The following is a 15,747-nucleotide window of genomic DNA, read 5'->3' on the forward strand; positions in this document are numbered from 1 at the left end:
TTGTACCTTGCACAACAAGCAAGCATGCCTGCCTTGTCCTGCCTTGCCGGCCCCTCTCTCTAATGGTCACTGTCCCTGTCCAAACGACGGGACTACACTACAGCCATTTCTCCAACGACCCGAAGCCCCTCATTCCAATATTCCACGCATTCCACCATTCACAACCACATCCACTCCTTTCCCAGGCCAACTCTAAACCGGAATCGGTGCCTTCGGCCACCGCACCTCCCCTCACCCGCACTGCCCACCCCCCGTACGCTAAACCGCCTACCTCACCATACCATCCCGTCCCTTCATCAGTGTTACCGATACATAGTCGCCTATCACTAGCCCCTGCTGACCATCATTTGAGCAGGAATTGGCGGAGCCTACACTCGCACTGGTCCATCGTCCGTGTGCCCTGATACGATACCGCAATCTCCCATCATGGCTGCCACTAACCCCGGCGCCAACTCCAACGCCCTGTTGACCTTCTTCACCCAAATGGACGATCAGGGCGGTGTCATTGTCAGAGGTGCGTCGTCTAAGCCTTGCCCGTGTCCGGGCTGAGCCTCATCTCACCGGCCCCCCCCCTCACCGAAACGGGCCTATTCCATCGTCTCAAATAGGAAGTCGGTGCCAAGACGCGCGGCCTTGCTAACATTGCCATCAGATACTCCAAAGCTAGATCTGGATCTATACATTCAGAACTACTCAGGTACGTCTTTCTACCCCATCCCATCTCAACCTTGTTTCTCGTAAACTGCGCCTCGCTACCCGCAGACGCTCAGCCTCTCCAGGTTTCCGCCTTCTCCCCCCGCTTGCCAAGGCTCCGCCGCCTCCAGGGGACAACTTCTCACCATTGCCACAGGTCGTACCCGCTTTGAACGTCTCTTTCTCATCGGTCGGACCTGCGTGCCGCTTTGCGTGGACGCCTTGAAGGCTGCCGTTGCTGAAGCTAAGCAGGGCCAAGATGTTCACAGATACCGAGACGCCTTTGAGTGCATCCATCTCGCCGCTCCCTCTGAGCCGGAGGCCACTTTCGACCAAGAATGGGTCGATAGCACGGAGAGGGCGAATAAGACCAAGACTCACAACCTCGAAAGCGAGTTGAAGGGCTATAAGATGAACCTCATCAAGGAGAGCATTCGGGTTTGTCTGCGACGCCGCTATGGATTCCGTAGGCTAACTGGAAGGATCAGATGGGTAACGAGGACTTGGGCCGTCATTTTGAGAGCATTGGTGATCTCAATAACGCCGGCGAAGCCTACAGCCGCATGCGCCCAGATGTGAGCACATCAAAGCACATCATCGACGTGGGAAAGCACCTCGTCAATGTGACTCTTCAACGTCGGGAGTGGCCCATGGTCATCGCCAATCTCAGTAAGATCACCGGTGTTCAGAATGGCGATGAAGAGAAGGGCCTGCAACCGTACGTCAAGATAGTACAGGGGATCGCTCTGATGGGGCTCGAAAAGTTCGAAGATGCCGCCAAAAGCTTCCTGCAAACGGATGCCGGCAAAGAAGGTGTGGATTACAGCAATATCGCCAGCCCCAACGATGTGGCAGTGTACGGTGGCCTCCTGGCTCTTGCGACTATGGATCGGAAAGACCTTCAGACTCGCGTCCTGGACAACCAGAATTTCAGGACCTTCTTGGAACTGGAGCCTCATATCCGCAAGGCCATCTCGCTTTTCGTTAACGGTCGGTACTCGGCATGCCTCGCTATTCTAGAGGCCTATCGCGCCGACTACCTTCTCGATATCTACCTCCAGAAGCACGTCCCGACTCTCTACTCCCAGATCCGGAGTAAATGCATAGTGCAATACTTCATCCCTTTCTCCTGCGTCACTCTGAGCAGTCTGGAAGAGGCATTTGCAGTTCCGGGCCAGTCCCTCGTTGACGAGCTTGTTACCATGATCCGAGGCGGCGTTTTGCAGGCTCGCATTAACACTATTGACAAGGTGAGTCCAGACGTGTCCGCGGTGACGGAATTCACACGGTGCTAACGCACGGGCCCTTCTGCAGACACTGGTCGCCGTGTCTCCGAACCCCCGAGCGACTCTGCAGAGATTGGTTCTTGACACAATTGAGACCTACGAGCGGGACGCTACCGAGCGGATCCGACGCATGAGCATCATCGCAGCCGACATGGAGGTCAAGAACACACGAAAGGGAAATGCTGGTGTGCAAGGCATCGACGAGCTCTGGTTCGAACAGGCCAACCGACCAATGGCGACTGGCGGCGAACTGAGCTAGACCTGCTACGGTGTATCACTGAAGGAAATGGCTACCGGCCGAGTGGCGGTTCTTCTCCGTGGGTCGGACGCGAGCTGGGCAGGCGAAGGAACGCTGAGAAACGGAGCATTCTTGGTGATCCACCTTGGCGCTGTAGTCGAAAACCCTAAAAGTCCGGGTGGTCGACTGGTACATAGTAATGCAGACTGGGCGCGCTGGCGATGGCCCATTGGTTCCCCTGAAAGAAGCATACGTACACTCGCCAACACTTAACGCTGCCGTGGGATCATTCAGACGTCATGGCACGTTTGCGCCAGATATGCCAACAACCACTGGAATCGGGTATTGCCCTCACACAGCTGACGGTGGAGCGGCTAAAGGCGCAGGCGGCTGTGTTGATCGCGGGATCCCCGGCGCCGATAGATTGAGGCTTACGCAGCAAGCATAGGGATGTGTCAAGGGAAGAGTCGACTGGCTCTCGGTGGAAAATAGGTGGGAATAATGTGCCTCGCACCATTTTGTGCAACGCTACCTGTGGTTATTCACCCGAACTGTATCCGTATCGATAGGCCTATTCCCAGTTCTTCGGCCAGCTGTGTAAATAAATGCGACGCCAAGCTTACCGACCGTGCCGACAGAATGATAGAATATGCTCGGCGCTACCACCCATCGGGCAACTGACGACAGTTTCCTTACACTGTGCTGTCAAGTTTCGTCCAACGGAAGCCGGACGAGAATTCCCGGTGGACTTTAGGATATGAGTATTTGGGTGTTGAAAAGTGAACTGATGCTCCATTATCTCAAGTGGGCTTTACCAGGGGGGGGGTCACCATCACACCGAGGTACATTATTGTCCCCCCCCCCCGTCTATATGCACCACAAATAAAAGCCGGCGAGTCTACAAAATGGGGCACTGGGAGGGGCATCTACACCCATCCAACTGCGTCAAAAGACCATCAGGGATTTTGCAGCATGTCTCCAATCAACCCTGGAGAGGGGGGAGGGGAAGGGGTGTGGGTGGTTCTGCAGGGTGGATTGGTTTGCTTCTAGCCTGCATCAGGCCGCCCGAAGTTCCTGGGCAGTCCCCTGTCCTCACCACCCACCCACCACCCAGCATGACCGCAATCGCACTTCGCTTTCGTCTTCCTTTCCCTTCTTCTACGGAATGCCCGCCGGGACCATAATACACCCGCTAAATTAGAATGATGAGCAAAATATTACAAAATGGGGTTAACATAACATCGTCGGGGGAGAGAGGGGGGGCGAGGGGGATCATGTAGCCTCAAGGGGGCAGGAGGGGCGTATTCGCAAGCTGGACACCGCTCTGTTCCCACTACGCCCCAACCACCAGTCGAGTTCCATCCGGATTCTACAATCCGGTGCCCAGGTCTCAAGAGGATTGCTCGGCGGCGTCTCATCACCCCATCAATTGCCGCACGTCGGTGGGGGGCCAGCGAACCTGCGCAAAGGTGAGCAGGCGCTTGATGCTCTGCAGGTACTTGCGCGTGACCTCGTCGCCCATGACGTGCCCACGCTCACCGTCGTGCAGCTTCTCGCGGGCGCTGCGCTCGTGGATGCCCACCATGGTGACGCCGATGGGCCAGGCGGCCTTGCCGATGGAGAGGCGGAGATAGCCGTCGTTTGCGTCGACGTAGCGGCGTTCCTGCGCGGCCTTGACGATTTCGACGACGGGGGAGAGGAGGTCGTCGTCCAGGTCGTACTTTTCGAATTTGCGGAACAGCTGGAGACTGGTGTTAGCTTGCTGGATCGGTCGTGGTAGGTGAAGGGGTGGGCTCAAACATACCGGCTTCAGGTTCTCGCGACTCTGCACCATGGCACTGTAGGCTGTTTTGCTCGCCGTCGTGTCGCGCCGCTCCTGCTCCATCGCTTTCTCGTACTCCGTCAAGACCATCGTGAAGTACGACGCCAGCTGTCTGAACAACCACTTGCGTCCCTCCTTGTCCTTGGGTACTGTGCCGTCGACCTTCATGTCCTTCTCCTCCACCAGCTGCAGAGTCGTCGGGATGGGTCCCTTTGTAACCACCGTCGTGAGCCTTCTATACCTCCTCATTCTGGCCACATGCCCCTCTCCGAACAGCATAGCCGGCTCGCCCAGTGCCCGTAGCTTCGTCGCGAGCTCCTCGTCAGGTATATCCTCCATCCCCTCCTCGACCTCGGCGACATCCTCGCTGCTCGCCTTGACGAGCTCCGGAAGGCCCAGCCGCTTGCGCCGCGCGCGCTCTTCCTCGGCCTCCTTCTCCTCGCGCCGTTGCCGCGATTCCTCTGCGAGCTTCTGCCGCTTCTCCTCACGGATCTTGTTCTCCTCCGCGTCTTCCTCTTCGCGCTTGCGCTTCGCGGCAGCTTTTGCTTCCCGCTCGGCCTCGATGCGGGCTTGTTCTGCGAGGTAGGCTTCTTTACGCTTCGCTTCGATGTCGGCGCGCTTCAGGTATTTCGACGATGATGTGGTCGTTGATTGTTTGGATTTGTCCAGCTCCTTGGACATCAGCGACGCGAAGTCCATTTTGGCGATTGGTCGGTCGTTGGCAGCGCTGTGAAGGGGAGGGGGGGTTTTCGCTGTATTGGAGTCTCTGCAATGTGTCTCGGGTGGGTCCGGTCGGCTGTATGTATCACCAAAAGGTTCGTCGCGTTCGTGTTCGCCTCAACGTAGATGAGATGTCGTCGAGCAAAGAGGCTAGGCAGCGGGAGAAAATCGGATAAAACGTCCCGGAAACCAAAAGCTTACTTTTTCTTAAAGCCTTTTTTTTTCTCCTATTCCCCCACACTCGGGGGGCGCCTGTGTGGTGGACGATCCATGCATGGAAGCTCTGGAATATCGCGCTTAACTTGCACAGCCTCACTCGCCTACGACCTTGACTCCAGTCGAGGGGGGGACGCACGCCCGCACACACAAACTAGTTCCCGTTTCCTTGCCCTTTCCTTTGGGGGCCTAAAACGCGTGTTTGTACCTGTTCGTCACAAGGGGACCTGGAGCTTGTCGAGTTCGAGCTTGTTTTCACTACTCCACCAATCCTGTACGTACTCTTCGACGTCGTCCCATCCGACACCTCGCGATACCGATCGTCACCTCTGCTTCTGAAGAAGTAGCGCGATGGCCTCACAGGAGCGGGAGGAGGCCACCCCATTCTTGCTGGAACTATTCTACAAGAACGGATCCTTCCACAGGTAAAGTGGAACCCACGAGACCTGGTCTTGACTGCCTTCAGACTGCGAATAAAAGCTGACAGGAGTGATCCTGATGTATTTTAGACCAGATGAGTTCGCATCGAGAAGAAGCCTCCCACCATCACTCTCCCTCTACACGTGGCCCAGCTGCACTCTAGCCGAGCTCGCTCAACAGGTCGTGGCCGAGGACCCTTCGTTACTGCCCAGTCCGTCCGTGGGCACCAGGCTAGCGTTCCGACTGGTTTATCCCGACGCTCGCAGCGCGGCGGCCACGGCGGGCGGGCACCACACACAGACACAGACACCGCGCTTCATGGTTAAGGACCTGGGGAGTGTGGTGCTGGGGGATGGTGTGACAGGAGTCATTACTGCTGCGAACGACGTGGAGGGAGAGGCGGGAGATATCCACATGTCCGGGACTACGGCCACACTGCCAGACACCGACTCGGCTAAGAACAAGACGCTCGGCGACGCAAAGTTTGTGGTCGGTGACTACGTTTCGTGTGCCATCCTGCCGCCGTTGGCAGACGGCTCTGTGGCGCCCGCCCTAACGGCGCGGAACGATAGGCTGGCTGGCCAATTCAATGCGAGGGGGCCGCCGGGTAACCAGCCTTTGCAAGGCCCGCGTCGAGATGGAGGATTCGGAGGAAGACAGGGACGGGACAGAGACAGGCGGCGCTCTGGGCACGGGGATGGTGGATTTCCCGAGGGAGAATGGAGGAGAGGCGAGAGGCTGCCAGACGATCAGCATGACCGGTCTAGGGGCAGGGGCAGGAGGGGTGACAGATGGTGATTGCGCTTGAAATGTAACGTGCCCAGGACGGATTATAGTTTTGATTTGGGGTATCGCGCGGCGTCGCGGGTTATCTGGAGGGGAATACCAGGAGTCAAAACGGACAAGTTATCGGCGTTCGGGGATCATCATGGTTGCCATCAAGACGATCGAGCAAACTCCCTCACTGAGTCCTCAGATTGCACAAAAGAGAACGTCTGCTTTTTCCTTGTTTCATTTCTTCTATTCCACCCTGTGTCCCTAATCTTATTTACAATATCGGCCTCTCGCTATCGTGCTTTCTCTACCGCTCGTAGATCAAGTCGCCCTTGCGCTTCGCACGGAAGTCCCAGAGACCCTGCATCAGTCAGTATGTGGTATCTTATATATTGGCCCTCGCTGCTCGTCGAGGGGGACGGGGGAACGGGTGGCTTACGTCGGTCTTGTAGCCAATGTAACCAATGATGGCCGGCACAACGACGGCGTACATGATGGTCACGCGGGCTGTTCTCGGCGTCCAGCGGAAGAAGATGTGTCTGTTGCTCTGCATGTCTGTTCGGGCGTCCGCGGTCAGCACTGCGTTTTCTCCCACTTCCGAACCCCTCCCAAAACCCAGTCGACCTCTGGCTAGTTCCAACTTCGCTCATCGGAATCGGGGGTATTTCAACGTACTTCCCAGCTTGACCAAGGCCGGGTCAAGGGCCAGCTCTAGTTCAAACGAGTTAGCATCTTTTCCTTCGTCCTTCTCTCCCAGGGTTGGGATTTCGGCGTCAATTGGGCTCACTGTGGTGCTTAACGCCGCCTGCCATCTTGACGGATGTTCGAGCGGTGCTCGCTGTATGTCCTAGAAAGGAATTGGGTCGGTCGGATGACGTGGTTTTGCGGGGGTTCCGGGGGGGCAGGCTGTCGCTCGTCGATTTGCGGCTTGAAGCTCCGTGATGGCACAATGGTTCGCGAGCCTTGGAGTTGTCTGCTTAGGTAATGTGCTATTGTGCCTCGATAGTCAGGCATCAACCAATCAGATGGGCGGCATTAGCCAGAGCAAAGTGGACTATGGAGCACTGTGCATATGCGCCGACGTGGGGGGTGTGATAGCTGCAAAAGACAGTACAAATGAGAAGTTTCTACACACTGTTAGATCCCCTAACCGAGCTCATTGCAACTGCATGGTATCTCTAGTCGGAACCCGACCGGTTTACATAAGCACACCCAGGTCAACGTGCCAGAGTGGTTAATGGGCTGCCCTGCTACTGAGTCTTAAGCATTCGCTTAGAGACACAAGCATAGGCAGTGGCTTCGGTCGCGCAAGTTCGAATCTTGTCGTTGACGTGCTTATTCTTTTGGCTTTTTCGACTTTTTTAAAATCCATGATGGCCAATTAGAGTATGTATACAGGTAGTTGTCAGACTACCGGTGCATACAAGTTTTTAGTGGTTTCCAACATTTCCTAGAGACTAGCTAGTTAGCTACGATTCCTGACGACTTTCAAGACAAAAAACTGCGGCGACGAACAACAAAGCGACTTGCATTGCTTTTCCTTTCGGTATAAACAGAGAATGTTTGGCCCGCACCCTGCTATAGTAGTGACTAGAGTCATTGAGCCGTAACATCAGCGTCTCGAGCGTTCTGCAACCAAAGCGACCAGCTCCTTCCTCTCTGACTCGATGGCCTTTCAAGTGATAGGATGAGAGCCTTGATTATGCCGAGGCTTGTAGGCCGAGGCAAGCCTAAATTGTGGGGGGTCTGCCCGTGGTGCTATGAGGAGCTACAGAAGGCCCAAGTGTTTCTTGGTTTGGAAACGAACACCTGAAGGCAAATACGGTGGGGCCGGGCCCTTTGCCTTCCGATGAGCTAGTGACGTATAAAATGATGGACATGACCTCTGCGAGACCCAAACCTTATCATGAGACTGATATGCTCTGATAATTGGGTGTTTTGAAGAAGCTATATTGCGTTGTTGATTCAGACTCGAATACTTGTGATCATCGTGAATAACATCAACGGATTTAAGCGAATACATCGCCAACATGACAACTGAGCAGCAGCCCAAGGTGAAGCTTTACTGGTAAGTCGAGCCCCAAAGCATTGAAACGGCATTGAGCTCACACATACGTGCAAGGCTGGAGCAGTCCAGAGCCCAGAACATCCTATGGCTTCTCGAAGAGCTCAAGATCAACTACGAGGTCGAAGTCTTCCACAGGAACAAGCAGACCCTGCTTGCGCCTCCTGAGCTGGCAAAGATCCACCCCTTGGGAAAGTCGCCCGTAATTGAAATCTTCCCGACCGGTTCTGGCGAGTCAATTGTGCTGGCCGAGAGCGGCTACATGACCCAGTACCTGTGTGAACACTTCGGCCAGGACACCAACCTTATCCCCAAGAAGTGGAAGGATGGCCAGGAGGGCAAGATCGGTGGCGAAACCGAGGAATATTCGAGATGCCAGTACCTCCTTCACTACATTGAGGGAAGTCTTCTCCCCGTCCTTACCCTGTCTCTCGTCATTGGAGGTAAGTCTTGATCCCCCGGCGGCGGAATCGGTTCACCTCAGCTCACAATCTTCGCCAGCTCTGAAATCCGACAATGTGCCCTTCCTTGTTCGCCCCATCACCTCGGTGGTTGCCAACAGAATATATAGCATGATGGTGTTCCCCAACGCCAAGAAGCACATGGCCATGATCGACCACATGCTTGAGACGTCCCCCAACGGCGGCAAGTACATCTGCGGCGAACACCTGTCGGCCGCCGACATCCTCATCAGCTTCGCGCTCATCGCGGCGGAACCCCGTTTCGATACGCTGGGAAGCTGGCCAGGCGGTTCTGCTAGGGCGGCTCACCCGCGTGTGTTCGAGTACATTGACCGGCTCAAGAAGGAGCCTGGATACGAGCGGTCGGCGCAGAAGATCCGTGAGATTGATGGCAAATTTGAGCCTACCATCTCTCGTATGTAATATTTTTTCATATATGACGGGTTGGCCATGGGAAAGGGAAACCGGAGAAGACATATACCACTGTAATAAATAAATACCAACGATCTAGAAGTTTTTCAACTGGGAAGAGAACCATGCTCATTCAACTCGATTTTTTTTGATAAAAATTTAAAATTCTATGTGTTCATATGAAAACCATGTTCACCTAATGCAAGTGGCTACTTGAAAGTCACACATGCCAGAAGCATGGGAATCAGAGAAGCTCAATGTTTGATCAAAGTCTTAGTTGCGACTTGATACCAAATGGCCCAAGCTTCCTGCATGCCAGTGACAGAGTGCCTCTCGATGCCGCAGGGGCCAAAAGCCAGGGGTCTCGGACCACTAAATCGGCGTGCATGCTTCCCGCGGCCGGCAACTTTTCCCATTGACGCTCCGACTTGGATTTTTTTCCCAGCAACTCTTGTCACGACAAGTTTGTTTGTCACAAAACCGTACAAACACCTCAACACCAGACGCCATGCTGGCCTCCAGGGCGGTATGCGCGCGATGCCGTTCAAAGCTTCTGGTCAGCGCTGCGACAGTCGGTACGGCCCGAGCGAACTCGACAGCAAGCTTTCCGTCCGCCGCCGCCGAAACTCCCCCGAAGGCGACATCACAACCACCTCGAACCCGAGCCCCCAATGCCCCCCCTCGGACACAGACGCGTAAACAAAAGGGCGCCGGCGATCAGAGCGCGAGACAAAGAGCGTTGGATCTGTTCGAAAGCACCATCAACAGCGAACCCCAGTCAGTACCGGAGACGAGCCAAGGTGTCAACCAGCTGTACCGCCTCGCAGATCAACTCGATAAGGTTTTGCAAAATAAGGAGGAGATGCCCGCGGAGGATGTCGCAGCAAAGCTCTACACGCTCTTATTGACAAATCTCCCGCAAGCCTCGCGAGAGCCGGGCGGCCGGCTGCCACAGGTTCTTCATACAAAAGCCTCGCAGGCTCTGCGACAGATCATCGACACCAAGCTTGGGGCAATCGATGCCGCGGCGCTCCCAAGGATTGTAGATATCTGCAAGCTGTACGCCGATCTGAACAATATCCGAGTTGTGAAACGGCTGGAGCTTATCGGCAGTCTCTTGCGGGCCATAGTATCCTCCCGATCCGAGTCGGAGAACCAACCTGTGGATGCAAAACTCCTGGATGATCTTGTGGAGTGCTGGAAACACTTCTCCGGCCTAAGACGTGCTGAGAGTGGTCTGCAATCGGAATCGAAGTTCTGGCTCACGTCAAGGCCAGACATGCGGGGCACTGAGGACCCTAACAGGATCTTCCGGGCGCTTTTCCCGTTGTTTGCGCTCAATGAGTTGCATGGCCTGGGCCCAGCCCTCGTGACCACATACGTACTCTTGTCCGAACCGAAGCACCTGCTGACCGGGGCCGTGGGGGAGGCACAACCTCTGCTGGAAGCGCTGGATCCCATCGTGAAGCGATTTGACCAGGAAATGCTCAAGCAAATGTTCGACGGCCATTCAGAACTGTGGAATTATGTTCAGCCTCGAGCAGACTGGAGGGTGACTCGAATGGCCCCCGAGGCATGGAAAGAGTCAAGTACCTCTGCGGTGAACACCCCGAATCAGAGCCAGTCAGCAGGGCGGTTTTCTTATGCTCTTTGGCACAGGCGGTTTGGCACAGCATTTCGTGGGAACGACCATGCGGCGGTACTGCAAGCTTGGAGGGACCTTATCGACCCGGCCAACGACAAGGACCGGGCTCGGAGGCTGCGCGACTCGCCAGAGCTCTTTGATTATATCCTGTTTCTTTCGTGCGGCAAGTATGGCACACATGCAGTAAGCTTCTCCAAGCTGATTACAGAGGTGCTGGCGTATATGCAGAGCCTCGGGATGGAACCAACCATTAGGACATACACAACAATGATGAACGGTTGGAAGCAGGCGAGACGGCTGGAGCCGATTGAAAAGCTATGGAGTTCCATCACAGAGGCAGGCCTCAAGTTAGACCAACAAATTTGGTCGAGCAGGATATCTGCCCTGGGTCAACTGGGCAACGAATGGGCCGGCTTGGCTGCCCTCAAAGAAATGGAGAAGATCTGGGATAAGGCGGTCATGAACGGCACCCAGACGAAGGCTGTCCAGCCTGGGATCGCAAGCGTGAACGCGGCAATCTCAGGACTGCTGAAACGGGATCGTATGGATGTAATCCGCGCGGTGTTGGACTGGGTGGCCAACAAGGGCATGGAACCCGACATTTATACATACAACATGCTCCTATCACGAATGCTGAAGAAGGGCGCTTCCGAAGAGGCAGACAGAATTCTCGCCAGCATGAAGACGGCGGGCATAGCTCCGGACGGCGCAACTTTCACCATCATCCTTGAAGCCGCCCTCGACGACCTGCCAGATCAAACGGTGCAGGAACAGCGGGCCTCTATCGAAAGGGTATTCGGCGAGATGGCCGCCTGCGGCATCGAGCCCAACCAGGAGACGTACGCCAAGATGTTCCACATTCTCGTCAAGGCGGGCGACGCCGCCCAGGTCTCCGTGGCTGCCGTACTCGGCCACTTGCGCAGCAGCGGCCTACAGCCGTCGACCGAAATCTGCACCATCTTGGTCGAGTACTACGTCAGCCGCAGCCGGCCCGACCTCGACTCCATCCGCGCCCTCGTCGCCGACCGCCGCTCCCGCACGCGTGCCCTTACGGACCGCGTCTTTTGGGAGTCCGTCATCAAGCACTACCACCGCGCCGGCGACCTCGACAGCGCGCTCGAGATCTTCTACGACCTCGACGACTGGGGCATCTGGCCCGCGCTGCCACTGCTCGAGCCCTTGCTCCGGTCCTTGGTTCACAGGCAGAATTGGGACGGCGCCAAGAAGCTGGTCACCACCGTCCGCCGACAAGCCCGGCCTCAGGCGGCGGACCGGGATGGGCGGTACTGGAAACATGCTTTCTGGGCCGTTGCCCAGGATTATGACCTGCTAGAAAAAATCTAGAAGGCTTGTAGACGATATAAAGCTGGCCTGAAAACAGTATGGCACACGCTTTTGTACAAAAATAGACCATATGTAGATGTACAACAACTCGTCAAATGAATTTTTCTGCCCCGCCGCTCAACGTGCATATGTGCATATGTACTCTGCAAACCCTGAATGTCTTTCTCCAGCCCCAGCTGGCTCTTGCCGGTCTCACTAACCGCACGCTGGCCTGATCAGTCGCTTCTGCGTCTGATAGCGATGTAGGTAAGCGGAACCAGGCTGCTTTTCCTTCCGTTTCCCTTATCGTAGTTGTTCCGCGATGTGAGCGGAATTCAATGAGGTTAAAGGGGACGTTCTACCCGTCTTATAGTCGCATGGTCGATCCAAACAGAGCCCGTTGGACGATTGTTTCTTCGTCCGGGCGACGATCGACAAGGCCACTGCATTCATCGATTTGGGCGAGGGGAAAGGGGGACTTTGAGATTTCACACAATCCTTTCTCACGTTCGCCTCCTAGCGCCACCCAGCGCATCCAGCCTCTGACGATGCGGCAAGCTGTTGGGCACATATTTGCGCCTTTGACCGACTCTGTTGCGTGCCAGGATGGATTGGTAGCCTTGGACGAGACACGCGATGTGCAAGAGAGGCCATCTGCGATGGTTCATACAAGTCGAAACGCCCTGCTTGGCCGGCGGCTATTCGTGGTTCCGCGACGATGCCGTAACACGACGCCCTCTGCCCAACCCCTGAATGGCTCAGGAGAGCTGGGCCAAGTTCCCAAGGTTTCCTAGGCAGAGGGAAAACCAGGGCAGCTCACACCTTGATACCAAGCCTTGATTAGCTGCGCTCGCTGCAGTTTTGCGATGGGAAGCAAGCATGCACGATAAAATGCCAGACGGATACGGCGAGCAACATCCCTTCCCAGCAAGTTTGTAACCTCAACCTCTCTGGCAAGTTTGGAAATCAGTCCAAGGGGCCTGGTCACTTTGGTGAACTTTAAACATTTTCGCTTCCGTATTTGACTTATCAACCGTCGCCCTTCTGGCTCGACGCTGCCTACCGCCTTTACGTGGGTTCCTTCCGTTTATGCTACCCCCCGCTCGCTTCCCAGCCGTGTAAGAGCAGGGGGTTATGCCACAGCACGAATTGGCGAAACCAAACCTCCCAACGACATTTTCATGCAGCAAGATACTCAGCAGTCACTCTGGGCCTGCATGGTACAACCAAAAAAATGATTTATACAAGATAGCCTCCCACACACCATCTCTCCAATCATTTATACTCTCACTCAACGCCTCTCATTTACAAGTACTTCTTGGGCATCGCGTTCTTTCTCCTCTTGTACAAAAAGTAGCCAGCAACAAGAACAACCTGGGATCCGATGATGATGGCGATGAGCTTGCCGTGACCGGGGGTGGCCTTGACGATGTTGGACGATAGCGTGGCGTGGTGGTCGCTCATGTAGCCCTTGAGAGAGTGCTCCGTGTTCTTCACCTGCAGGTTGAGGTCGGTGCGCATGGCGCGGATCTCGCGCTCGAGGCCGTTGATCTTGCCCTCAAGGTCGAGGATCTTGTCGAGTTTGCGCATCTCTTGGCGCAACGAGTCGAGGAGCTGAGAGGTCTCGGCGTGGCGGGTCTCGGCGTGCTGGCCGTACTCGTTTACAGAGCGGAAAATGGTACCGATCTGGTGGTTAACGGACTGCAGGCGGTTGTGCAAGTCGGCGAACTGCGCCTTGGACGAGGTAATGGCGTCGGCGTTGGAGTCGGGGATAGCATTGAGGTCAATGGGGTCGGAGTTGCCGCTGCGCGGGTTGCTGGGCTGGCCCTGGTTGGCCTTTTGGTCATGCGCCTGCTGCTGCTGCTGCTCCTGCTGGTGGTGGTCCTGGTTCTGGTGGTCCTGGTTCTGGTTCTGCTGCTGGTTGTTGTTGGCATGCAGACTGTCAGACATGACAACCATCTTGAAGATCTCGAACGAGTCGGGGTTGTCGGCGCTGGCAGCAGTGATGCCGAACGTGTAACCGGTGGGGATCTTGACCTTGTCGGTCTCGAAGCAGAGGCGACCGTCGATCTCAACCTTGAAGACGCGGTCGGTCTGGCGCAGCTTGATCTGGCTGGGCCGGCCGAGGTTTCGGTAGTGGTATTGGCAGTGGCCAAAGGCGAGGCCGCTGATGTCACTCTGTGCCTTGTAGTCGGTGGAGCGGTCGTTTAAGAAGCCGCGCACCATGCCGCCGGTGCCACCATGGCCGTCGACGACGAGGACGAGGCCGTCGAAGCGTCCAGCTGTGTAGGCTGAGCTCATGCCAACGTCGGCAGAGCCGCCGTTGGTGAGCCATATGTTGAGGTTTCCGCCCGCGCGCTCAGGGCCGTTGGCTCGAAAGTCAATGTCGGCGATCCAGTTGGCGTGCGTCACCTTCTGGGTGCTCCAGATGGAGCCGCGCTGGTTCCCGGGGGCGACGGGTGTGAGGATGACTTTATTGGAGAGGATTTCGGGTTGGTTAGGTTGCCCTTGGAGGACGAAGTTGGGGACGTGGCCGTCATTGTTGGGTGATATGCTGTTGGAGACTTGCGGTTAGCTGTGGAAGCTCTTGGGTTACGTCTCAACAGCAAGCTGTGTGGCGCGCAGAAGATGGGTGGAGAGGCAGCTTCTTACCTGCCAGTGTAGCCGAAACTAAGCTCATTGATGAGGTATTGGGCTTGTGTTAAGCTTGCACCGAGCAAAAAGGCGAGCGTCGAGCTCAGGGGAGCTTGCGACACACGCATATTGGCCGGATTTGAGGTGGCACGAGAGCTACCTTGGGGAGAGGGAGAGAGAGAGGGAGATGGGTATCAAGTGCAGGAACGAAGCCGGCCGTACGCCTACAGAGTCGTTCAATTGTATATTAAAATACAGAAGCAAGGTCCTGCAATGCGGGCAGAATAGGAATAAAAATAATTGCGGACGTCGGATTCAGGAAGACGTGGGAACGAAATGGTTGGAAACCCGCCAAGTCAAGAAACTCCAAGCAGGGGTTGATGGTGCGTGTCTGTGGGTTGAGGACAGGTTGGCACGAAAAAAGTGTCGAAGACTCGCTGCAGCTCCTTGCAAGCTCTTGGGCCACTGACTGACTGCCTTTTCTGGAAGGGGGTTTACGGCGTCAACTTCCGAAAAGCGAATCGAGACACAGCGCAGGTAGAACGAAATAAAATGACAATGAGGAGATGTTATTTCCCCTCACTGCATCAGGTCCGGCCTAGAAATTTCTCGTCGTCTCCCAGGAGGTTCGTGGAGTCTCGTGATGATGGGCTCCAAACGCGAAGCTTGGATTCTGTTTCGCTGTATTGGAACGGACCCAGGAGCCTTTTGCTGGAGACCTTGACGAAATAAAAGGGACCCTGGCCCGCCTCAGCCAGGACTGGCATGGCCCGAGCTGGAATGGGGAATTGGGAACCTGGAGGACACACCGCCACGCGGTTCCTTGCATCGAAGGCGTGGCAGGGAGCCTCTAGCGCTCTAGGACACTTCATGGCATGCGCTATTGTGGCTTGCCCAAGCAAGCAAACGCCACAGGTACGAGCCAAAGGCAAAGGGTCTTTCTTCCTGTCACGTCCCTCCCCCGACGTCGGCATCGGTGCTGGTTTCACCGTCATTCTGCACGGACCCGAAGCACAACCCCTGTCTCTCTTCTCCAAAA

At 55.7% G+C, this 15,747-nt stretch overlaps 6 protein-coding genes across 6 annotated transcripts; 3 read left to right on the top strand and 3 right to left on the bottom strand.

Annotated features, from left to right (window-relative positions):
* Positions 1–426: 426 nt before the first annotated feature.
* EsH8_IV_000995 (26S proteasome subunit RPN7-domain-containing protein) lies at positions 427–2,238 on the top strand (the record flags this gene model as incomplete). The annotated part of the gene is made up of 5 exons (XM_083265885.1): positions 427–514; positions 653–697; positions 851–1,131; positions 1,182–1,943; positions 2,008–2,238. 5 exons carry the CDS (start codon positions 427–429, stop codon positions 2,236–2,238), a joined length of 1,407 nt encoding a protein of 468 aa, XP_083124780.1.
* Positions 2,239–3,634: 1,396 nt separating this feature from the next.
* Positions 3,635–4,738, bottom strand: EsH8_IV_000996 (mRNA splicing protein PRP18; the record flags this gene model as incomplete). The annotated part of the gene is made up of 2 exons (XM_083265886.1): positions 3,635–3,958; positions 4,022–4,738. 2 exons carry the CDS (start codon positions 4,736–4,738, stop codon positions 3,635–3,637), a joined length of 1,041 nt encoding a protein of 346 aa, XP_083124781.1.
* A 1,738-nt stretch (positions 4,739–6,476) lies between these two features.
* Positions 6,477–6,981, bottom strand: EsH8_IV_000997 (uncharacterized protein; the record flags this gene model as incomplete). The annotated part of the gene is made up of 4 exons (XM_083265887.1): positions 6,477–6,530; positions 6,609–6,724; positions 6,845–6,880; positions 6,957–6,981. The coding sequence occupies 4 exons, from the start codon at positions 6,979–6,981 to the stop codon at positions 6,477–6,479; spliced, it is 231 nt and encodes a 76-aa protein (XP_083124782.1).
* A 1,218-nt stretch (positions 6,982–8,199) lies between these two features.
* EsH8_IV_000998 (glutathione S-transferase) lies at positions 8,200–9,118 on the top strand (the record flags this gene model as incomplete). The annotated part of the gene is made up of 3 exons (XM_083265888.1): positions 8,200–8,237; positions 8,292–8,677; positions 8,736–9,118. The coding sequence occupies 3 exons, from the start codon at positions 8,200–8,202 to the stop codon at positions 9,116–9,118; spliced, it is 807 nt and encodes a 268-aa protein (XP_083124783.1).
* Positions 9,119–9,614: 496 nt separating this feature from the next.
* EsH8_IV_000999 (pentatricopeptide repeat-containing protein) lies at positions 9,615–12,095 on the top strand (the record flags this gene model as incomplete). The annotated part of the gene is made up of 1 exon (XM_083265889.1): positions 9,615–12,095. The coding sequence occupies one exon, from the start codon at positions 9,615–9,617 to the stop codon at positions 12,093–12,095; it is 2,481 nt and encodes an 826-aa protein (XP_083124784.1).
* Positions 12,096–13,379: 1,284 nt separating this feature from the next.
* EsH8_IV_001000 (concanavalin A-like lectin/glucanase domain-containing protein) lies at positions 13,380–14,836 on the bottom strand (the record flags this gene model as incomplete). The annotated part of the gene is made up of 2 exons (XM_083265890.1): positions 13,380–14,628; positions 14,727–14,836. 2 exons carry the CDS (start codon positions 14,834–14,836, stop codon positions 13,380–13,382), a joined length of 1,359 nt encoding a protein of 452 aa, XP_083124785.1.
* Between the last annotated feature and the right edge of the window lie 911 nt (positions 14,837–15,747).

This window comes from Colletotrichum jinshuiense, chromosome 4, assembly GCF_051148585.1.
Source record: "Colletotrichum jinshuiense chromosome 4, complete sequence".
In the NCBI taxonomy this organism is placed as follows: domain Eukaryota; kingdom Fungi; phylum Ascomycota; class Sordariomycetes; order Glomerellales; family Glomerellaceae; genus Colletotrichum; species Colletotrichum jinshuiense.